The sequence below is a fragment of the Medicago sativa genome, chromosome 6 (genome assembly GCF_051527215.1).
Source record: "Medicago sativa cultivar Bolivia chromosome 6, Bolivia_mono, whole genome shotgun sequence".
Taxonomy (NCBI): domain Eukaryota; kingdom Viridiplantae; phylum Streptophyta; class Magnoliopsida; order Fabales; family Fabaceae; genus Medicago; species Medicago sativa.
Window position 1 is genome coordinate 82,885,659 of NC_140754.1, and position 25,281 is coordinate 82,910,939.

At 34.1% G+C, this 25,281-nt stretch overlaps 3 protein-coding genes across 4 annotated transcripts; 1 reads left to right on the top strand and 2 right to left on the bottom strand.

Moving 5' to 3' along the window:
- Nucleotides 1-213: 213 nt before the first annotated feature.
- Nucleotides 214-1,218, bottom strand: LOC146917429 (uncharacterized). Its single transcript, XM_085721877.1, has one exon. It carries the CDS (start codon nt 1,216-1,218, stop codon nt 214-216), a length of 1,005 nt encoding a protein of 334 aa, XP_085578003.1.
- A 5,434-nt stretch (nt 1,219-6,652) lies between these two features.
- Nucleotides 6,653-7,266, bottom strand: LOC146917430 (uncharacterized). The gene is made up of 2 exons (XM_085721878.1): nt 7,180-7,266; nt 6,653-7,093 (listed from the first exon to the last, which is right to left on the bottom strand). The coding sequence occupies exons 1-2, from the start codon at nt 7,264-7,266 to the stop codon at nt 6,653-6,655; spliced, it is 528 nt and encodes a 175-aa protein (XP_085578004.1).
- A 1,282-nt stretch (nt 7,267-8,548) lies between these two features.
- Nucleotides 8,549-22,074, top strand: LOC146917431 (putative cyclic nucleotide-gated ion channel 20, chloroplastic). Of its 2 annotated transcripts, none has more exons than XM_085719269.1 (13): nt 8,549-8,721; nt 10,103-10,588; nt 10,879-11,070; nt 11,186-11,284; nt 12,605-12,742; nt 14,613-14,861; nt 15,173-15,418; nt 16,942-17,087; nt 17,857-17,934; nt 19,472-19,601; nt 19,847-20,099; nt 20,371-20,533; nt 21,611-22,074. In XM_085719269.1, exons 2-13 carry the CDS (start codon nt 10,118-10,120, stop codon nt 21,708-21,710), a joined length of 2,265 nt encoding a protein of 754 aa, XP_085575395.1. In that variant the 5' UTR covers nt 8,549-8,721; nt 10,103-10,117; the 3' UTR covers nt 21,711-22,074. The 2 variants fall into 2 exon arrangements, with proteins under 2 accessions (XP_085575395.1, XP_085575396.1); XM_085719270.1 differs by having other exon boundaries at nt 20,374-20,533.
- The last annotated feature ends 3,207 nt before the right edge of the window (nt 22,075-25,281 follow it).

The following is a 25,281-nucleotide window of genomic DNA, read 5'->3' on the forward strand; positions in this document are numbered from 1 at the left end:
TCTTTCTATTCTAACCTCCAATTCTACTTACACTAATAATTCTCATATTCTAATAAATAATATAATAATGCCACATAATAAAATATTAACACCTCATATATATAAATAAATCACATAAATAGACTCTAACTTAATAAAAATAATTAAATAAAAGGAGGGTGTTACAACTCTCCCCAACTTATAGAATTTTCGTCCTCGAAAATTTACCTCAGATCAATGATCCTCACTCTCCGTCTGAGTACCAGATAAAGCAAACACTCTCCCAGTAGTCTGAGCCTTCTTAGGCTTCTTGCATTGCAAACCAATATGCCCTTCTTCATTGCAGTTAAAACACACAACATCATCAAACTTGCATTCAGTACTAGTATGCCCCTTCTTACCACAACGGAAACACCGTTTCACATCTCCAGTACAAGCATTACTCTTGTGGCCTTTCTCACCACAATTATAGCAGACAACCTCAACAGGAACTTCTTTCTTCTCAGGTCTCCTCTCATCATTAACTCTCTGCTTGCCCTTATCAGTTGGGGCACTATAAGGCTTAGGACGACTCTGCTGATCTTTACCTTTCCTCTCATTAACAATCTTGTAATGAGCCTTAGTATCATCTTCATAGATTCTGCATCTGCTCACCAAATTAGAAAAAACACGGATCTGTTGGTAACCAATGGCTCGCTTGATGTCAGCACGCAAACCATTCTCAAACTTGATACACTTAGAAAACTCAGCATTGTCACCAGTATAGTGTGGGTAGAACTGAGCCAACTCTACAAACTTCGCTGCATACTCTGTCACCGACATGTCTCCTTGCTTCAGCTCAAGGAACTCGATCTCTTTTCTTCCGCGAACATCCTCAGGAAAATATTTGTTTAGGAACTCTCTCTTAAACGCAGCCCAAGTAATAACCGCATCATCTTGCTCTAGGGTAGGTTGAATGCTCATCCACCAGTCATCAGCTTCCTCCGCCAGCATGTGCGTACCAAAACGCACCTTCTGATCATCAGTACATTGCAAAACTCTGAAAACCCTTTCAATCTCTTTGAGCCATGTCTGTGCTCCATCAGGGTCGTACCTTCCTTTGAAAATGGGAGGATGATTCCTCAGAAAGGTCTCCAACATTCTCCCTTCAGCATTAACACCAGCATTTGGATGTTGTCCCACAGCTTGGGCCACAGCTTCCAACGCAGCAGCAATCGCAGCATCATTCCTTCCAGCCATTCTAGTTCTCTTATAGCAGATAAAATTTGCAGCCTCCAGGTCTCTTCTCTGCACAACACACAACATTTAGAATAACATAATAATGGTATTCCGACTGTTAATCGACACTACGACTCATCTACTTGGCCGGACGGACCGACCTGCTTTGATACCAATTGTAACACCCCGTTTTCCCAACATAAAAATTTCATAATAAATTATCAGAGTAATTCACATAAACGGAATGCTACATCTCTTTATTCATAAAATCTTAACAAAATAGATAATAATTTATCCTTCAAAAATTCATCAACATAATATTTAAAAACTTCGCAGCGGATTTAGTTTAACAATAGAAATAGTCTCGGCACGCAGGCCTCATCTTAAATGATCTCATAAATTCTTAGTTCAATAATAATTCTTAAACTTCAAAAGCAATACGTAAAGGAACAGAAAATAGTATTAAAATTCCCATCCCGTTACGTATCAGAGCACCTAAGGACACAGTGAGAGATAGTCACCCACGACCGCAGCTAATCTTGATTACCTGCAAGTTACCCATACGAAGAGCAACATTTTCAAGCAGAAGGGGTGAGATTTCTCAAACAATAATATTAAGTATATAAATCATAAATTACATTTAACAACATAAACATCTTATAATTTAACAATTATAATCAAATACATAGACATCATCATTTCATCTTAGCAATATATCATCATACAGCAGTCACAATCATCGTCGCATATCATCATACTAAAAGGCATCACAAAGTAATTCGTTAAAACATCACAACTTAACAACTTGACTTGACAATGCATCTAGACTTGACTATGCAACTCTTAACGTCTTAAACCATCTTGAATCATCATGAAAATGCAAATGCATGTGGTACCAATCTAGGGCATAAGCCCTCGTCGCTTATGAGCATAAATATACTCCTAGGGCATAAGCCCTCGTCGCTATTGAGCAAAAGCTCCTAGGGCATGAGCCCTCGTCTCTGGTTGAGCAAAAGCTCCATCGTCGTGGTTGAGCAAAAGCTCCAGGGCATGAGCCCTCATCTTTAAATGAGTATGCATGGACTCAACATCTTACGTCTTAGAAACTTCATGAACATCTATGACATCTTAACATCTTGACAACATAACATCTTAACAACTTGATGACTTCATAACGACTCGACGACTTAACAAACTCTTTGACTTAGACCGACATTTACATCTTAAATAAGATCAACAACAACATATGCAACACTTATAAAGTCACATCATATCAGCATCATAACTTAACAGTATCAAATGGTAAACATCAACATCTTAAACATCGCATCAACATAAGCATCATAAATAACACATATTTAAATCACACATCTTCCAAATAGCACTTCATTATACAACACATCTTTTTAAAATTATCATTAAATCATACATCTTCAAATAACACATCTTTATATAACACATATTTAAGCAATACATCAACTAAAGACAATAGGAACAATTTTTCATGATAAGTATCATCTCAATAGGTTCATTATAATTCGTATAGCAGCAATTATTCTTCGCCGCACACAATTGTATATACAGGGAAATTAATTGACTTCGGCAACTTCATGTAATCTACTAGAAATCTATCACAAAACATGTACACATATGCTATATATAAGTATAAATCCAGTAAGTAGCTTGAAGGGCATGTACACATATATTAGTGTACGACATATATGGAATTATTGATGGGATTAGTTATGTGGTCACCTAACAAATAACGTCAACCAAATTCAATATTAAATCATCATATTAATTTCTAACTCTATATTAGTATCCCTATGTTATAATTCCAAATCAAACTAATCATTTACGGTGGCTAGCTAATTAAACCTCACTGCAGTACACAGAAATCTGCATATTCTTAAACGCAACTTCTTCCCTTACCTCGATTACTAAAACCCCCTTAAACTAATAAGCTTAAAGTTTAGGATTTTAAACAACTAAAATTGCAGCAGCTGAACTTATAATTGAGAATTCGACATAATTCATAAGTTGAATCTATTTAGAGACCCTGAACAAAAGAATTAGTTTAGTTCAGCCCTTTCCCAAAAATTATTGTATTTACTAGTAAATTCAATATCGCTCATATATTTAAACAATTCAACTCAATAATTTCTTCCTAAGAAGGTTACACTGGTGAAATTACTTAGCTATTAGCTATAGATAAACAATGAAATTAAAAACTTGTACTCCTATATATTCCTGATGACCAAAGACGTTGCAAGTGATACAAATTAAAATAAAGGTCATAATCATATCATTAAACCAAATGAAATAGTCATAAAAACTTGTACATTCATCAAAATTAAAACTTCTAGATCATCTATATTAATGAATGTGAACCGTGAGCTATACTCAAGCACAAGAAGGAAAATTAAAACTCTATTAAAGTGCCAAAGTATCATATACCAACACTATATATACTCTATATACTGTAATTAAATTCTTCCTTCACCAAGATTTAAACATTACTGAATATAATTACATGTTATTTCATGGACTCCACTGGTATGATTTCAGATTTCTTAATTTTACTTCAAACTCATGTTCCTATAATTTAGTTCCCAATATCGCCATTGTGTATGACTAGTTCCACACTATAAGTTGATACAGAGGTTGAAAATAAAGTAACAGTGACACGATAGGATTAGTATAGGTATATTACACAGTAGTCACTTTAGTCTAAAATATAGATAATAAAAATGAAGAATTTAAGCAAAACAATGACTCAGAAACGTAAGGCCAAAGTCGAAGAACATATCAGCATCTCGAAAGAAAACAACTACAAGAATAAATAAATAAATAAATAACAGAAAGTAGTTTAAAAAAAACACCTAATCATCAATTCTCAGTTTTCCATCATCTATTCATCAATTTCCCACTCAAACCCTAATCCTTAAATCTTCACAAACTCATCCTATAACTTGTTAGATGCAATCTAATGATTCACAGACTTAATATTAGTGAAAGATAGTCTCACCCTTACCTTAGATTGTTTTTCTAAAATCAAAAGCAGCGTTCTTCGTTCCTAGGGTTCTCTCTCTGAGTTCTCCTCTTTCTCCTCTTTCTCCAAAAAGTGGTTTAACGTAAAAACTTTTTCTAACCTGAGCTTCCTTATTTATAATACTAATCACTATTCCTAAATCTATTTAGGCCCAATAACTTATTCTTCTTTCTATTCTAACCTCCAATTCTACTTACACTAATAATTCTCATATTCTAATAAATAATATAATAATGCCACATAATAAAATATTAACACCTCATATATATAAATAAATCACATAAATAGACTCTAACTTAATAAAAATAATTAAATAAAAGGAGGGTGTTACAGATGCCACTTTAACCATCGACCACCATTCTCCTTTTCCTTTTCCTTGCATCCAACTACACCAAGTAGCTCCACAAGTATTCACCTTTACCTCTTCAATCCTCGGAATGCCTTCCGCCCTCTTGAAGTTCCTTCCATTCAACTACACTAGGATTTTTAGGTAGTTCCACAAGCCTACACCATAACCTCTTCGGCCCCCGGAGTGATCAAACCCGTCCTCCCGAAGATTCACTTGCCTCCAATTACCATTGGCCTTTTCCGGTAATTCCACAAGCCATGCCAAACATTCTTCAAACCCCGGAATGCCTTCCGTCCTCTTGAAGAATTCACATGCTCACAACTAGAGCATAGCACTCAAGGTCTCCATAGTTGTACCATTCCCGGTGTCAACAACTCCACCTCAAGTTGAGCTTTCTCTACCTCAACTTCCAAATGCGTACACACACTATGTCTTCACCTTGCAACTCCACCTCAAAGGTTGATCATGAGTATTCTTCACACCGCTTCTCCAAGCTGAACTTACTCATTGAGAACACACACATCACCGCCACAACATCACCATCATGACCTCCTCTCTTCATACTTTTCCTTCTTTGATTGTGCCAGGTTGACTAACATCACCGTCTCAACCTTCAATGCTTCCATACACTTCCGTTGAACCAAGCTTGCTTCCATCTCCAAGATGTAACCTTTGGTACCCATGGTGCACACTTGACAAACTTCTCCCCTTGCCCCACGGTGGGCGCCAATTGTTGTGAATTCCGGACTCAAAATCACACCAATACAAACTATGATGTGTGGAGCAAGTATCAATGGCAACCAACAACCAAAAGTTAACCATAAGCAATAACAACAATCTAGACCTAATCTAGAAACCAAGTGCATAACAAAACCACAATCCAACCATAAGGATAAACAAGATAAAGAGAGTAAAGAAAAAGATAACAACACCAAGAAATGTTCACCCAGTTCGGTCCAACTTGACCTACTCTGGGGGAGAGATTGATCTCTCCAATCCACTATCAATGAGTTCTTACAAAGAGATACAAATGGGTTACAAGAAATTAGCTTCAACAAGCTCACAAAGAACAACCCTAATTTCTACCCATTTTCCTAATCTCACCAATGAACAAGACACTCATGAATTTTCACTCTCCCAAGGTGTTTACAATTGTTTCCCAACTCTAGAATCTAACCCCCAAAAGAGAACCAACCCTTAGCCTTTGATTTTACTAAGGATCTTCTCTTTTGGTTTCACAAGACTCACCCATGTTGCTTACAAAAGACTCTTCACTCATGTGTTTCCCAACCCCATGAATCTTCCCCAAAAGGCACCAACCCTTTTCCAAGAGCCCCCTCTTTTGGTTCTCCAAGATTCACATCTTAAAGCTTTGAACCTCACCCAAAGACCCTCAACCTTTAGTATCTAAAACCCTAAAAGTTCCCTCCTCTGGTTTCCATGAGATTCACCAAGCTTACCCAACAAAATGGGTCAAAGAATGCTTAAAACGTGTTTCAGATCTGTCACAATCGTGTCACGATTTCCCAAATCGTGCCACGATTGATACGTACGACCCAAGGTACGACCAACCTTATCCTGAAAACGTGCCCAGCAAGCCGAAAATCGTGACACGTTTTCCCAAAATCGTGTCACGTTTTGCCTCCAAGACAAACATGCATTCGACCCTCAGAAATCGTGACACGGTTGCCAAATCGTGTCACGTTTCTTCACGTTTCCAAATCTTCAATTTTGAGTCATAACACAACAGTAATGTTGATAACCAAAATTCATAGAAAAACATAAAATTATATAATTCATGGTGATTTTTTTTTTTGAAAGAAAGAATTCATGATAATTATATAATTCATGATGATAATACATGTAGATATGATATTTTGGGGGTATTTAGTCATCAACTTTAAAATGAAAATTAAATTGATTTCTATATGTAAACTAACAAATTGAATTTCGATCCTTTGTAAAATAAAATAAAAATAGATCCAAAATTTTTAGTCTTGAAATTTAATTGATAATGATATATGGATTGCGTATAAAATCAAATAATCACACCATCATGATAATGATGAGAGAAGTAACATTCCATAAGGATGGAAATCATGTTGATGCTCCTTAGAGATCAAGTTCAAAGCCGTCTTAGAGTCAGATTCCATAATAATAGTCTGGAAACCAAGATCCCAAGTCAAATAAAGGTCTCTCCAAATAGCTGAGAGTTCATCTAGAAAATTAGAAGCCACATGATCCGGAAAGGCCTCCAAAACCAAAAGGCCTTCAAAACCCGCATTACCTGGATTACCAAAAGAAGAACCATCTACATTCACCTTGATGCATCCTTCGGGAGATGGGTTCCATCTCACTTGTCGAGACAAATGACGATTCTCAGATTGACCAAGTGCACACACCTTGGAAGAGTGATAGGAGCAGATGCAATTGATTGAAGCCCATGAATCTTTTTTCACATTTTGAAATATCTCCTCATTTCTGTTCTTCCAAATCTCCCAACATATCAAAATAAAAAGAGACCCTATCTTTTTAGTAGCATAATTTTTGAACAAAAATTGGCACCTATCCATGGAAACACCATTCGGCCAAATTTGGTAGAAAGACCTCCAGATGGAGATAGCCTTAGGGCAGGCACGAAGCGATTATCCTTTGTTAGAATCATCATCTCGCTAATTTTATGGGCTTTATAGTAAAATTTAAATTTAACTCTTCATTAATACATTTTTTTATGGTAGAAAGACCTCCAGATGGAGATAGCCTTAGGGCAGGCACGAAGCGATTATCCTTTGTTAGAATCATCATCTCGCTAATTTTATGGGCTTTATAGTAAAATTTAAATTTAACTCTTCATTAATACATTTTTTTACTAGTAGTTTTAAAATTTTATTGGCACGAGGCCCGTGCGATACTAGTTAATTTTAAATATCATAAAATGTATTTTTTTTTTAAGGAAAATTCATAAAATGTTATGGTAATGAAATTGACATCAATCATTTTGAGTGACATATTATAGTTTTAGGGATGTATTTGTCAATTCATAGAATTTACTATTTTAGTAGATCCTCATAGTTTCAAAGACTAATTTGCATAATCAAAAGATGACTTAAAAGGCAAAGGGAAATGAAAATACATACTTTAGAGAAGTGGCTGATGATTCTTTTGATATGAACTTTTGAGAAAAAAAATCCCAGGACGCAATTGAAGTTCAATGTTACACGCTTTGCATGAGATATTTTTCAATACATCAACACCATTCAGTCCAATCTATAGAAGTTTTCAATGAGATATGAACTTTTGATATTTTTTTATTGTTATGTACGATTTGAGTTGAATTCTTATTTTAGGTTTTTCTACACCATAAAAGGAAAAGCTCGGCCAAACTTATTTCTTGAGAAGCACTTAATATAAAAAGTTCCTTATTTTTCCTTTGTACTCTCTCTGTTTCTAATTATAAGCAAAATTGACTTTTTAGGTTCATTTAATTAATGATGTATATATTCATAATAGAATTGACTCTGCCTCCATAAATTTTGCTTATAATTAGAAACGGAGGGAGAGTATCTGTCAAGTAGAATTGACTCTGCCTACATAATTGATTCTTATTGAAGTTAGCATTTGTAGCTTTGGATTCTAGTATTGATTTTTCACACACATATATTTATAGTTCAATTCACTTTTATATAATTCCATTCAAACACACGTCACTTTTAGTCAAAATTATTTTTAACCAAAATCAATTCTACTTATCAATTCTCTAAAAATCAATTAGGTTGAGAAACAATAATTCACCTTCAAAAAACATATATCCAAAGGAACATTATTAATCTTTCCACACCACAAAAAAGCATATAATAATTTCAACATGTGTTTGTCTAGTGTACCAAAAAAAATAAAAAAACACGTTTGTCTCGTGTATAACAAAGCGCACATGCAGTCAAAGTCACCTTCAAAGTCTTCATTTTCACACTCTCTCTCACACACAGAAAAGACTCACACAACAATTTTCTTTATCCATTTTTTGAGTCCACTTTTGTCTACTCCATTAATCACCAATCTCCTAAAAATGAATTCTTTAACGTGAATTGCTGCAAAATATTTTCTGGGTTTTCACTTTAATCAGGTTTTTACTCTTTAATCTTTCTGAGTTTTCTTTCCTTGTGTCTGTGTTTTTTTCCTTCCCATTATTGCTGCTCTTTTTGTGTAATTTTCACTTATTCCTCACTCAGTTCCAATTCCTTATAGTTATAAACTTGCAATGTTTTGTTTTTGTGTGATATTGTTGTTTATTTAAAAAAAAATTAACTGATGAGTGATGACGATTGAATATATTAGTTTTTCCCCCATTTAATTTTGTTAATTTTATTAATTAAAATTTGAATTTGGAGAAAAAACTAAGTTTTTTTTTTTACGACAAATATTAGTAATTAGTTGTTACTAGTATATTAGTTTTTCTCCATTGTCGTAGTTTAAACCTATGAATACAAGTACTGATGCTTTGTAGAGGCAGGTTCAAATTCAATGCCATGAAAATGGACATAGCTAGTTAACTAACTAACTAACTTTTCCTTTAAAAACTATAGAGGATGGATGCTTGAATGTTACTTGCATTTTAGAAACTGTATGGTTAGTATAGGTCAATGAAAATCTAATTGATACGTTTGGTTTTCTTCCATGCTTCAAAAGGTTTAAGATAAGGGTACTTGATGGAGACCGGAAAATCAACAACTGAAAATGTATATCATTTAATGGAAAATGACGAGCTCAAGGCTATACAATGGTGGAAAACAGTAAATGAGAGAGATAGACCAGAGTTCTATGAACTCACAACCCAGAGCGTAGCTCCTATACAGAGAGAAACTCTCCTAACAAATTTCTAACAAATTCATGAATGAGTTACACAATACCCTTCCCTCTTTTTTATAATAGAAATCTGCCTAAAATCAAGGAAATATCCCAACTAACTTTTATTGCCTATACTTCTACAATCTTCTAGAATGTGCCTTATTTTGGTATTCTATCGGTACTCATTACTTCCATCTTAATAAAAGCTCCACTTGTATATCTTTTTATGTCATTAGAATTTTTTCTATGTAAAGTCATACACCATTCTACATTTGACTGCCAGCTAGATAAGAACAAAGATCTTTCTTGGGATGCATTGAGTTCCATCTGGCTTTGTCACTAGCATACAGTCTTTGACTTTTCATAACACTTGTTGGTATTAAACCTCCGGTTCTCAGGAAAATTCCGGGGTTTAGTTGGAAGGTAAGTAAAGTCTGGTCAATGATTGTTCAAGTCACGATTCGAACTCGGGTTTTCCTAAGCGATCCATCCTTAATTGAAGCTCATTAACCACTTGAGCCAAAGCACCTGGTTATGTACTGTTTTATGATTTATATTTCCCCTAATTGAAGCGATCCATCCTTAATTGAAGCTCATCCTTAATTAAAATTGCTGAGATGGTACCGAGATAGATATATTGATGTTTTTCAGTTTTTCAGAATCTTGAAGGAAACATGAATCATTTTGATAAAGATGAAATTCCGACTCTGTCAGAAACACGTGGACAACGATCTGATGAACCACATGATTCTACCTTCCGAAGAAACATATCGAGGACACGGAGTGCTTCAATATCTATTCCTATGGCTTCTCTGGATCCATATGAGAGACAACCGAATCTTGTCGGACACACTGGTCCACTTTGTACCGCAAGGAAAACTCCAATTAGCCAAATGAGTGGTCCACTATATGCTACTCCGGCAACTGGAAATCCTTTTCAGAATACTATGATAATGGCAGGAAACGAAGTAGGGGAGAACAAGACAGAAAAGTTTTCTACATTTGATGGCACGGATAAAAATGAACACTTGTTGAGGTCTGGACAACTAGGAATGTGTAATGATCTTTATTGTACTACTTGCCCTACTTACTTCAAAGTTGCTCAGCAAAAAACACCAAGAGCTTCCACTATATTTGATCCCAAGGTATCTTTCTTCCTAAAGTAATGGACTATTATTTCTTCATGAATTAAGGAAACGCTGACTTCTATGTTTTGAAATTGTCTTCACGACGATGATTCTGTCTTCTTTTAAAAAATATAATTTATAGATATTTGATGATTTTCATATCTATATATAGCTTTACTTTTGTTTTCAATGGCAATCATTACGATGAATGCGCCTTTTTCATCATATAGTTATGCACGTTTTGTTCGTCTTTGCTGTGACTTTCACATAACCAATCATACATTTTTCATGTTTTAAATGATTGACAGTTCCACAGTTCTCTTTATGTTGACAACAAAGGTTATGGAAGAAAACTTTTTTCTTTCTGTTCTTCGTGTATTCCTGGTGTTATGAACCCCCACGCGAAAGTTGTGCAACAGTGGAACAAGTTTTTGGCCATATTTTGCGTAGTTGCAATTTCTATTGATCCGTTATTTTTCTTCTTATTCTATGTGAACAAGGTATAATTCTTTTCATTTTATTTAATTGTAAAATCTTCCAACATCATTTACTTTACCTTTTTCCTTTCTTAAAAATAAAATAAAAATTTCACTTTTTCTCATTTGTTTTCTGCAGGATAATAAATGTATTCGAATCGACATGCCAATGGCAAAAACACTTGTTGTACTTAGAAGCATAACTGATGTTGTTTATCTCTTGAACATTCTTTTCCAGGTAATTTCTCAGTACTCACATTTTCGGATTTAATTTTGCTAATCCATCTATTGATAGAATGATAGACCATTTAAATATAAATGTGTCTAATAGTTGGTCTTATAATTTTCCTCAGTCTGTATTTACTTATACAACCACAACAACCAAGCCTTACCCTACTAAGTGGGGTCGGCTACATGGTCAAATTACGCCATAATGTTCTATCATAAACCATATTGGAATACAACTCATTAACCTCTAAATCTTTCATACTCTCCTCTTCCTCTTCCTTTTCTAATCTGACTTATCTCCATCTGATATACTCTTTGTACTACTGCATCTCAGGTGTTCTCTCTACATGTCCAAACCACCTAAGCCTATTTTCTTCCATATTTTCTAAAATAGGTGCTACCCCACTCTCTATCTAATGGTGTCATTCCTAATCCTATGCCATCTAGTCTTACCACTCATCCAACACAACCTCCTCGTCTCCGCTACGCTTACTTGATTCTCATGTTGGTTCTTAACCTCCCAATACTCCGTACCATATGACATCGCCTACTTACCTGCTGTTCGATAGAACTTTTCTTTCAACTTAAGCAGTACTTTTTTATCGCATAAAACACCCGAGACTCTTCTCCATTTCAATCACCCCACTTGAATATGATGATTAACATTTGCTTCATCTCTCTGTCATTTTGTACTCTAGACCCAAGATATATAAACCGTGTGTATGATATGATCTCCAACTTTCACCTCCAAGGTAGAGTTACTTCTCCTTTGCTGAAGTTACATTTGATATACTCTGTCTCGCTGTTACTCAGGCGGAAGCCATGCACTTCTAAGGCTTGTCTCCAAGTGTCTAACCTCCCATTCTATTCCTCCATCGACTCTCCAAGCAGGACTACATCATCATCTGTAAAAAAACGTACATCTTGGTGCCAGCTCTTGGATGTGTTCCGTAAGTACATCCAAAACTAAAGTGAATTGGTAAGGACTTAAGGTTGACCCTTGTTGCATTCCTATTGTTACGGAAAAATCGCCAGTAGCTACATCCTGCGTCCTCATACTAGTCGAAGCTCCCTCATACATATCCCGTATAGATCTAATATAAGTATTCCTAACCCCTTTCTTCTCTAGGGCTTTTCATAAAATCTCTCTTGGCACTTTATCATACGCCTTTTCCAAATCAATGAAAACTAACTGCAAGTCTTTTTTACTTATAGGAAGAAAAAATGTATGTGTTCTGAATCTTAAACATGGTTGTCGATTTTTATGTCTAGTTTATTGTTTTTCCATGGTTTATAGATTAAATAACTCTACCAAGTTGCTGTTTTGCAGTTTAGGTTGGCTTATGTTTCTCCTGAGTCAAGGGTTGTTGGTGCTGGTGATTTAGTTGACCATCCCAAGAAAATAGCTGCTAATTACTTTAAGAGCTACTTTTTCTTCGACGTATTTGTTGTATTACCTCTTCCTCAGGTATATGTCTTCCTATCTCTCCATGTTGTTGGTCGACACCAATACATATTATTATGAAGTCAATAACTTGTGATTTGCATTACTGAATCAATTTTTAGATGATTTATGTATAGACTACTGATGTTATACAATAAGATTCTATGAGCTAGCATACAACAAATCAACCTAAGCTATGCCAACATTTAGTTACTTAAGAAGCAAGTAAGCTCAGTCAACTATATTGTTGACTTTTTCTTCTCATGATGCAATAGCCCCCCAAAAGTTGGAGGTTGGTAGACTCCTATCAATCCCAACATAGATAGTAAAGTATGAAAAGGTTGAGGTAGCAAGGATTTGGTTAAGAAATCAGCAACTTGATCTTTGGAAGATACAAGAAGGAGCTTTATGATGCCAACTTGTAATTTTTCCTTCGCTATGTGACAATCTATTTCGAAGTGTTTTGTTTTCTAGTGGAACATGTTAAACATAGTGTAGAAAAATACTAGTTAATTAACTTGCGCTGGAAATTAACAAGGATATTAATCTCCCGTAATCGTTTTCTAAATAGGATTAGATATAGAAGTAACTACAGTTAGTTAACAGTTAGAGGGTAGAATCTATATAAACTCTTGTAAGCTTGACTTGTATTTTCAGTTTTGTGAAACACTTCAATACAATTTAGTTTTCTTCTTTGATAAGCTTTCTTCCTCCATTAATGGACTTCATTCTATATCTTTAACGTGGTATCAGTCCCCTGCAATGGGGATTGTTTTTTGTGAGGATTGCCACTGAGCTTGCGATACCATGTCAGAAGAATTGGTTTTCTGTTTTATTTTTGTTATCTACAGGCTATGTAGGAAACATCACTGAAATTCACACACACAGACTCTGCAGCAGGGCTTTGAGGAATGGGAGCGGCTTTGGATGAGAAGGATAAAAAGGATGATTCGGATGAGAAGTGTCAGCCTTGCAATATGGCTAGATATGTCAAATTGTAACCGTAAGCAGAAATCCTACTGAGACTGCCTTGTTTAGGGCCCTGAAGGCGGGAAAATTTTTCCGTGGGGATGGGGACAGGGGAGAAAGCTCCCCTGAAGGGAGTTTAGAGATGGGGATGAGATCTTATCCCACGCCCCGTCGGGATCCTGCCCATGAACCCTTTATTAAAATAACTTTTATGTGTGGATGTTCAAGTACTTTATATTTTTTTTTCACACAAAATGTGTATAAATTTTATTTATAAGTGATGTTTATTGTTGTCACAAGGCTATTTTTTTTGAGAGGGTCACAAATCTAACAATAATGTCTTAGTTTTTTATTTGATTTATGACTAAACTTTAATTTTTTTGTTTAATTCTAAAATGATTGAAAATAATGAGAATTTGATATTTTTTAATTTTGATGGGGTTCCTGCAGTGACCGTAGGGATCCGAAGGGATGGGGATAGGGAGAGAATACTTCCAAAGGAGGGAAATGTAGACAGGAATGAGAATCATTTTAGATGATGAGGACCGAGAGCAGGGAAGTACTCTCTTCTCTCGTTCCACCCCATTGACATTTATAAAATTGGCATTATCAACCCACTAGGGTTGGCCTGGTGGTTTTGACTTGAGACCTTTCAGTGAGCTCCTCTGAAGGTCTCATGTTCGATTCTTCCTGATGCCAATTTCGATGGGTTAAATTAGCTTCTTCAAAAAAAGAATATAATATATCGACATTATCAATTGAGTTATGCCTTGCTATAGTTTTCTATATTTCTTCATTGTATTTCTACTATAATAAATAATGCCTTAACATTTACAATCATATACAACTATTAAATTTATACAACCAAGTAATTTCCCCTTTTTCCTATTTTTTAGTATATTAATATGCTGTGAAATATTGGCAGATGATGATATTGATTGTCCTACCAAATTCCTTGGGGTCTTCACGAGCAATTTATGCTATGTATCATCTAAGTCTAGTGATCTCTGTACAGTTTATTGCAAAATTATTCAGATTTTTGCCTCGGCTAATTGGTCAGTCTACAACCCGAATCATATATGAGGCAGCCTGGGCAAATTTAACTGCAGGTCTTCTCATTTTTTTGCTCTCTGCCAATGTTGTTGGTTCATGCTGGTACCTCTTTGGTCTAGAGGTGAGTAACAATGACATTGGAAGATTCATTTTTGGAAAACACAAAACTTCTTATTAAGGTGTCACTCCAAAATCACTTATAAAAACAGTTTATAGCCTATTTGAAAACAATTTGCCTTTTTTAGGGGACAATTTGACTTTATATTATCTTTTGTTTTAGAAATAACTTATTAAGCACTAAATAAACCGGTTACCCTAATGTTGCTAGAATCATAGTCGAAATTATGCATGAATTGTTTTAGTAATTTAATTCAGTGAAGGAATGCTTCATTCTACCAATTTATTTCCTTTTATCCCTTTCTCTTCTTCCAGAGAGTTAACCAATGTTTGCAAGATGCTTGCCATCTTGCCAAACTACCTGGATGCATGGAATTGATTGATTGTAATTCTAAAACGTTGAATATATCAGCTACATGGAGCGTTGATAAGGGTGCCGATGCTTGTTTGAATTCTACATCTGGTGCTTTAAATTATGGAATATTTGCCAATGCTGTACAGCTTACTATGGATATTAGGGTGATCAACAAATATCTGTATGCACTCTTTTGGGGATTCCAGGTATGCATTTTATTCTTTTATATTTTCTTCGTTCAGTTGTTGTAATTTATATACATTTTGTCCTATTTGAGCTGTGAAGATTCTAATGGGCTTAATATGCTTAATAACATATTTTCTATATGAAACAACATACCATAATGAAAGGGAGTTATGAAGATAAACAAAGTAAATTTAATACGAAAACTTTTGTGCAAAAGTTAATGTGATGTCTCATAACTAATTTTACGGTTGATGATAGAAAAAAATAATGGTGTTTAATTTTAATGATAAGTGTTGTTATTTTAACAAGAAACAGCAAAATTTGAAAACAATTTGATTGACTAGTGCAGTTTTAATACATGGTTAACTATGTTAAGAAGAAATGCTATGAACACTCCTCTAATTGGGTGTGATCCATCTAATAGAAGAGTGAACGTTAAAGAGAGTTTGAGTCTCACAACTTTACGTGGGATCGATTTCCAAAATGTTGTACGCACATGAATTACACCCAATTAAAAAAGTAAATGTTCGAGAGTTAAAAAGAGAGTGTACATAACACTCCTCTTACGTAAAGTTGATGGTTAATGACTATAATAAGTGTCATAAGTCATTCATTGATATAGTGCAATTAACCACAATTTTCATGTAGATAGTGTGTAGATCTATTCATATTAAAAATTAATCATTTACAACCTTTTCAATTAATGAGAAATATTCATATTAAAAATTAATCATTCACTTAAACAGCCTTAACAAGGCAAGCTATTGTCAATTTTTGTTGTCAAATCTGTGTCAAAATATCATTTATGTAAAAATACATAGGTAATTAACAAAACTATATTGCTTTTAGCCTTTTCATATGTAGTTTCGCAAAATTACTTTCATACCATTTAAACATTTAATATTAGACAAACAGGGAAGACATAGGATGAATATTGGAAATCATGATCATGTGTTATCAAGGTTTGAAATAGCAGTGAGATCCCAGTCACTTTAAGGATTCCGCCATTTCAGCTGTTACGTATGTTTCATTACTGATTGCGGTCGTAGCGGTGTGCTTTTTGTTCACTCTGTCAAAACTAGAAACAACGAATAACAGACACTATAGATACTGTTTTGTTGTGGCTGTTTTCGACCGTTTCTTAGGTCCTGTTGGCTCTTATATCATGTCAAGGGATATCTTGAGAGCCAACACAAGGCATGAATCTAGAATTGTGGTGGTTCGCCTAACCATCGCACGTCCACTCTAAGAAAAAAATTGTAGCTTCTCCAAGTTCATGTTTAAGAGACATTGGGATGCAAGAATGATTAGCCCACGCTAAAGCAAACAAACGCTGCTAAGTTTATGATTGGTATTGTGGTGGGTTAGCAGAAATCACGGTGAGTCATTGTGATTTTGCAAAAACTACACCCTGTAGCTATTGCAAAATCATTGTGGCTTATCATGATTTTGAAAAATCCACCTTGTTACCAAATAAGCACTTAAAGGAACATGAGTAGTTTGACATTACTTACCAATTATACATCTGTGAGCTTTAATACAGCAAATCATTACTCTGGCTGGTAATCAAACTCCAAGCTATTCTGTGTGGGAAGTCCTCTTTACAATGTTCATCATGGTATTGGGACTCTTGTACCTTGCGCATCTCATTGGCACCATACAGACCTCTAATCAGTCTCTTGCACAGAGGTAGAATGTTTCTCTTACTTTCTGTGCATGTTAATTCTTGGTAACAACGGTTCTCATTTTCGGTGTGCGGTGACAAAAATTAATATTAAATGGAATCACTATTGGTAGATAGTTTGGCTCTATCTACCATGAAGCCAAACACACATCATCTGTTTCCTTCTAAATCAAATTCTATTTAAAGTTTCTTTCATTGAAAATCTAAGAAAAATGTTGAAGGGTGATTGTCTAGGCATCCTATAGTTGTAATTGTATCAAACTACATGGTGTAATTCATCATATCAACACTCCTCTTAAGTTTGATCTTATCTACTATGGGTTGGGTTATGAGAGGAGCTCGAAAAATTTTCCACAGTGTCAAGAGCAAGCACACAAGTTAGTTGGACTAGGAAAAAACATCTTGTCTAAATATTGTATCATGTTAATCTTGTCTAAATATTGTACAAGCATCTTAACCCAAAATATTAAGGTATTGATTTATGAGTCCTCTTACTTATAAAGTGTTCAACCTCTACTTTCCAAGTAATGTGGGACTTCCAACTCACACCATGTGATTCATGTCATCGTTATTTTGCAATAGGAAAAACATCTGGTCTAAATATTGTATCATGTTAATTCTTTGTAGGCCATTTGTTTGTCCTTATTGGCCAGTTTAAATTTATCTAAAGCTGGAAATTTTGACTAATAATGTAATTTTTTTAGTAAACTTCCGATGTGTTTCATTCTTAGGGCTGTCACAAACTTAATACATTTTGTTCCATCCTGCTTACAGGAGGACAGAAATGCAACTTAGAGGCCGTGATGTTGAGCAATGGATGAGCCATCGTCGCTTACCAGAAGATCTCAAAAGGTATGAAATGTTCTAACTCTTCTAACGAATCACATCAACATTGCAAATACGCAAGTATCAAATAATAAAGGCTTAAATATGATTTTCGTCCCTGTAATATAGGCGCGTTTTGATTTTCGTCCCTGTCAAAAAAAAAGTTTGAATTACGTCCCTGTAAAAAGTTTTTTGTTTGAAAATGGTACCTGGGCCCACTGTTCAGCTGAGTTGGCAAGGGTTTGGCCACGTGGCAGTTGCTGACTGTGCAACTTTTGCCACGTGGCGCTGACGTGGCGTGCCACATAATTAAAAAATAAAAAATAAAAATAAAATTCTGAAAATAATTTATTTAAATTTAAAAAAATCTGAAAATCAATTTAAAAATCATAAAAAATCTAAAAATAATAAAAAATAATTCCGAAAAATCCCAAAATAAATTTAAAAATCATAAAAAATTTTGAAAAAAATCTGAAAATTATAAAAAATTTCCAAAAAATCTGAAAATAAATTTAAAAATCATAAAAAAATTTCGAAAAATAGATTTTTTAATTTGAAAATTATATATTAAATTTTTTTCGAAAAACATAATTTCAGAAAAATATAATATATATTCTGAAATTAATATATTATATTCAGTTTTTTCGAAAAATTTCAGAATATATATATTAATTACAGAAAAAAATCAGAAAATATATTTCATAATTTCAGAAAAAATTTATTTTAATATTTCAGAAAATAAGAATTTATGAAAAAATTTATTTTAATATTTCGGAAAACAAATTATAATTTTTAAATTTTTTTTTTGAAAATTTAAAAAAATTTCGAAAATTAATAATTTATTTTTTTCGGAATTTTTAATTTTTAAAAATTTTTAAAATTTTTTCGGAAAAAAATTAATTCTTAGCTACAACATTCTTCGAAAATTTTCACATTTTTTTAAATTTTTCGGAATTTTTATTTCACATTCTTCGAAAATTAATTTTCGAAATTTTCAAAAATTTAAAAATCTGAAAAATCCCGAAAATTTTCAATTATAAATTTTCGAAATTTTTTAAAATTTTTAAGTTTTCGAAATTAAAAATTATAAATTTTAAAATTTGTGAAATCTTTTTATGATTTTTAAATTTATTTTCAGATTTTTTCGGAAATTTTTTATGATTTTTAAATTTATTTTCAGATTTTTCGGAAATTTTTTATAATTTTCAGAATTTTTTCGGTAATTTTTTATGACTTTTAAAATTATTTTCATATTTTTAAATTTTAAAAACAATTTTCAGAATTTTTAAAATATTTTTTAAAATTTAATATTATGTGGCACGCCACGTCAGTGCCACGTGGCAAAAGTTGCACAGTCAACAACTGCCACTTGGCGAATGCCATGCCACATCAGCGCTACAGTGGGCCCAGGGACCATTTTCAAACAAATTTTTTTACAGGGACGTAAACTTTTTTTTTTTACAGGGACGAAAATCAAAACACGCCTATATTACAGGGACGAAATTCATATTTAAGCCAATAATAAATGTATAATGTACAAATGTTGGATATGCGTGTCATGCAGGAGAGTACGACAGGCTGAACAGTATAGTTGGGCTGCAACAAGAGGTGTTTCTGAGAAAATGGTTCTGGAGAATTTGCCAGAAGATCTCCAGACAGACATACGACGTCATCTCTTCAAATTTGTTAAAAATGTATGCATTGGAACATTTTAAAGAAGTTCATGATTACTCTTTAAATGAATTTTATTTATGGTTCTCTTTTCCCTGTGCGTATACATATAATTTCCTAGAATCCAATAGAAGTTGAATGAGAAAACAATTTTGAAGACAAAACTTTATGCATATTCATCTTGAAACTAAAAACAATGACACATCAAAAGCTATTTATATTAAACAAGTCCAAATGTCTTTGTAATGATGATCTAAGATTTCTACAGATTCGATTTTTTTCCCTAATGGATGAGGATGAGCCTATCTTAGATGCCATTCGTGAGCGACTAGTACAGACGACATACATTGAAGGAAGTATAGTTTTGAGTCAGGGTGGTCTCATACAGAAGATGGTTTTTATTGTTCGTGGAAAAATGGAGAGCATTGGAAAAGATGAAATTCTGGTTCTGTTATCCGAAGGGGATGCTTCTGGTGAAGAGCTTCTAACATGGTATCTTGAACAGTCTTCTAAACGCAAAGGTACAACTATACTTGATATAACGATAACATGCCTCAAAAGAAGTAGCAGTTATCATCTAGCATAGCCTCATAGAAACTGAGAAACATGTTTCATCAATATGGTTTAGACTTCAGTTAGTTAGTTTGCTGACCTTTCCATAAGCTCTACATAAAGAGCAAATTGTAATAATTTTCAGTTTATCTTTTTATCAATCAAAATGAATTTGAAGAAATTTTTCTCTCCATCTTCATCTCTGTCATCCTGTGATTTGTAACTCGGTTTCTCTTGTAGAAGGTAAAAAAGTAAAGATTCGAGGACAGGGCTTAACTAGTGACAGAACAGTAAAATGCTTAACCAATGTGGAGGCGTTTTCACTCGATGCTAAAGACATTGAAGAAGTCACAACTCGGTTTTCAAGATTCTTGCGGAGCCCTCACGTTCAACAAGTCATAAGGTCATTCATTCCCTCCGTTACCATGTTTTGCATCTGTCGATAGAAAAAAATATTGTTTCATTTGTCTATAACTTTTCTACATTGCATATATATCTCCATTCTTCATTTCCAATAAAGACCATTCATAGTTATCTGCCTTATAATATTTAATAGGTCTAACTCAACCCTTACAAAACTTCTCTTCCACGTGGGACTTTTTTTTTCCTTTCCCCTTTCCAATATGCATGCCCCTCACTACTATGGTTGGTGCATGAATATAGATGATGGGTTACCCAGATCAGTAGGCGCTTATATCATCTTAGAATCTGGTTCGCGCCTAACTCAACCCTTACAAAATTGGGTTGAGAGGTGAAGAGTGAGGATTACCTAGTACCTACCACTTATATATACATTGTCAGACCTTATCTCCATCAATATGGAACTCTTAACAATTTGCATATCTGATACAAATCCTAAAATACAAATCCGTCATTTTTCTATATAAAAGGGATATATGGTCTTCACAGACGCACATTACAAGTGGTGTTATTTACATGCCTAATATATATCATCAAAACCATGTCTCTGACATTCCATGCTTCACTTCCAATAAAATCCATTCATAATTATTTGCCTTAAAATTTGGATTTAGTCTAACTCAACCCTTGCAAAACTGTCTTGTAAGGTTTTTTCCACCCATCACTTATAAACACATTTTTCACAACTTATCTATTTTCTACGTGGGACACTATTGTGCTTGGTGCGTGAATATAAATAATGGGTGGTCCAAATTAGTTGACGTTATACTATTTTTGAATTTATGTTGAACCTAACTCATTTCTTACAAAACCGGCTTGAGAGGTGAGGACTACCCATCACTTGTATACACATTATCAATCATTATCTCATTTAATACGAGACTCTTAACAATTTGCACGTATGATAAATCCGTCATTTTCTACCAAAAAATTAGGAAATAAAAGGACATAGATGGCCTTCACACATACATATATTACAAGGGTGTCTGACTTTTATGCATAATATACATTCTAAAAACCATGACTTTGACATATTCATTTGACGATTGTGTCATGTTAGGTATGATTCGCCTTATGGGAAATTACATAGAGCAAACAGAATTCAGATTGCATGGACAAACAGGAAGAAGCGGCTTAGACGAGCTAATACCACACAATGATTATCAAACATTGAACACATTGACTGTACTCTAATGTTTGCTTGACTACACTTTGCCATGAACTCTATTGTTTGTAATTTCTAGTTCTCGGAATAGAATAGTGGTATGTTTATAAGGAGTTATGAAGTACACTACTAGGAATTCAATATTTTTCTACTGATTTTTCCCATGATTTAGGGGATCCAACTGTCTAATTAGGGGATCCAACTGCAATGGAAAATATGTAATTGAATATTAACCAGCATTAAAGATACCACAACAAAGATGTAAAAGAATCTGCCAACAACTTTGTTTGGATTGACTTTTTTTTAGTTTATCTAATGATACATGCACTTGTGAGACTGTTTAAGAGAGATTACAAAAATAGCTTATGACATGTCTAAAGCTGTTTTTAATTTATCTCTAAAAGTTAGTCATGATAGATTATGAAATCGGCTTATAGCTAATTATATGGAAACAGCTTGTGTTATTTTGTATTTTGTTATATAGTAGCTCATACATAAGCACTTATATCATATGTGTTTATGCTATAAGCACATAATTCAGCTATTTATGTAAAACAACTTCGTATTTTTATCTCCTTCTACCTCCAACCATTGAATTACCCTCCTCCATTTAAACCAAATTTACTTATTGGGACTTATTGTGAATTCGTTGTTATTTTGTATTTAAACCAATAAAATACTTGATATGTGGATCAAAAATAATCAAGCAACCAATATCAACGTGGGAACAATTATAAACACCAGCAAAAGTAGAAACAACGAGAGAAAGAAAAAAGAGAATACACGAAATTTGTTTACCCAGCTCAGTCTAAAACTGACCTAGTTTGGGGGAGAGAGCAGTCTTCCGTTCCACTATAATGATGAGTAACTTTACAAAAGAGATATCGAAGGGTTACAAGAATAAGTCTTCAAATCTAATTCTACCCAGAGTCTCAATCTCTTCCCGTGACCAAAAGACTCAATCCTAATAGTGTTTCCCAAGGTGAATCACTCACAACCCTAGTGTCTCCCACTTAGAGAAATCTCTCTAAAACCCTAGTTTGTTGTTTGTTTCTAAACCCTTGTTTTCTGCCCCCCTGTCTCTCCAGGTTTACTCTGATACAAGATCTATATTTATAGTAAAAGCATCCCTCATAAAATTGAAACAAATATGAGCCCATAAACACGATTATGTTATATTTTCTGCTTGCAAATTCGGGCCCCAAATTCCTCCATTCGGCCACCAATTTTTGTCGTACCAAAAGGCCAAAAAACAACACTCAAAATCGGGCCCTGAACAGCACAATTCGCCCACCGATTTTAACATATTCAAAACTCCAATTTTGAGTCACTTTCACAACAATCTCCACCTTGACTCTAAATTAGTGATGATACCAATTTAACCATCAACCACCATGCTGCTCTTTACCCTTGCTTTCCACTACACCATGTAGTTTCACAAGTTTCCACCCAACCTCTTCAACCATTGGAATGCCTTCCGCTTTCTTGAAGATTCTTGCATCCAACTACACTAGGAATTTTAGGTAGTTCCACAAGTCTACACCTTAACCTCTTCGACTATCGGAATGCCATCCGCCTTCTTAAAGATCCCTGCATCCAATTACAATAGGAATTTTAGGTAGTTCCACAAGTCTACATCATATCTCTTCAGCCCCCAGAGTGATCAAATCCGCCCTCCTAAAGATTCACTTGCATCCAATCACCCTTGGTCTTTTAGGGTAATCCTACAAGCCATGTTATACATTCTTCAACCTCCGGAATGTCTTCCGTCTTCATGAAGAATTCTCTTGCTCACCACTAGAGCATAACACCCAAAAGTATAAAATTTATTTTCGTCAATTCTCCGTTCTCAGACCCCCAAGTGGAACAATCCTTGTGATCGGATCCATGTATACGGATGCAAAATTGAGATGTTAGCAAAAAGAGAGTTTAGAAAGGAAGAGAAAAGAGATTAGATAGAGACATGAGAGACATGAGAGAAATATTATTTATTAGAGTTAGGATCCGTTGACACCAGGTGTCAACGAATTCGTTGACACCAAATCTCAACCGTCTATCTCATTTAATCAAAAGGCTCATATTATTTCACATCTCGATTTGATGAGTATCTTTTACATCAATCACATGCTATTATTTTTTTTTCCAATTATTTATGTTACAATCATACGGTTCCAGAGACAATTTATTGCGAATTAATGTTCCAATTAATTTGGTGTAATTTCCTCCAATTCCACCAAAGTAATTTGCTGTAATTTCTTCCGCTGCCACACATCCTCTTGGTTTATTACTCATACAGTTTCAGGGATATTTATTCCAAATTGATGAAAACAATTGTAAATGGAGAGGAAGGTATTGAATCCAAGATTGACAATTGAGTTTTTGAAATTTTATTCCAATTTCATAACTATCCCTAAGTAATAGAATTCCCAAATTTATTACCTAAAATATATTGAGAAGGAGAAGAAGATATAATTTTTATTTGGAACATTGATCGATGGTAGAGAGGGGAAATCTGACCGACAACAATAAGAAAGAGGAGAGAGATAACAAAGAACACTTGAGCTAAAAATGGGGTGATGCAAAAATTTGGTAAGAAAAGATCCAGAGAAGTAATGATCATGTAAGATTTTAAGTAAATAAATATGAGCCTTTTGATTAAATGAAATAGACAGTTGAGATTTGGTGTCAACGAATCCATTGACACCTGGTGTCAACGGATCTTAACTCTATTTATTATATTATAAACTTATCTCCCATAGGAAGACAAAATACGGTAGAGAGAGAGAGGAGAGTTATATAGCATAGAGAGAGATAGAAGATATGAAATAAAGATAGTAGAGAGACATATACACAATACACAATGAATGTTCTCTCTCATTTCTATATTCGCTATATTCTCTCTTCTATCAGCAATCTCTCTTTCCTATCCATCTTTCCTCTCTCTTTAAGATCTCTCTCATCTTCCTCTTTCTCCCTCCTTTATTTGATATTTACATCCAGACACATATAATATTTTATAGGGAAAATTACATTCACCTCCCTCAAGGTTTTGTTAAACAACACAAACACCCCCTCTAGTTTTAAAATAAATAGTAACCTCCCTTGAATTTTTATCCAAATGTCGCACATACCCCTTCTAAACTCACGGCGTTCATACTCAGTTAAGAGTCAACAGTTGATGATTAGGTTATCTTTTTGGTTTAAACGGCACCATCAACATCATTGTATTAAGGACAAATATGTTTCTCAAAAACAAAATTGTTACCATTATGTGTCATCTCTGTAGTAGTAGCAGCAATGTCGTTTTTATGGTAAGAAGAATAATTGGTGTGTGTATTGATATAGATGAGAAAATGAGATAGTGAAATTGAGTGAATAGCATAACAACAACCATGAATTATAAGACCCATCATATTTCTCTCACAAGACCCATCAATTGCAATTTGCAATCACCGATTTTAACTTGAAGAAGCTTAAGGAAAAAAGACCCTTTATTGTGAAAAATGACCTGAACTTGTTTCGTAGACCATATAATAAATCTGTGAATATATTTTTTTTCTCTTAAA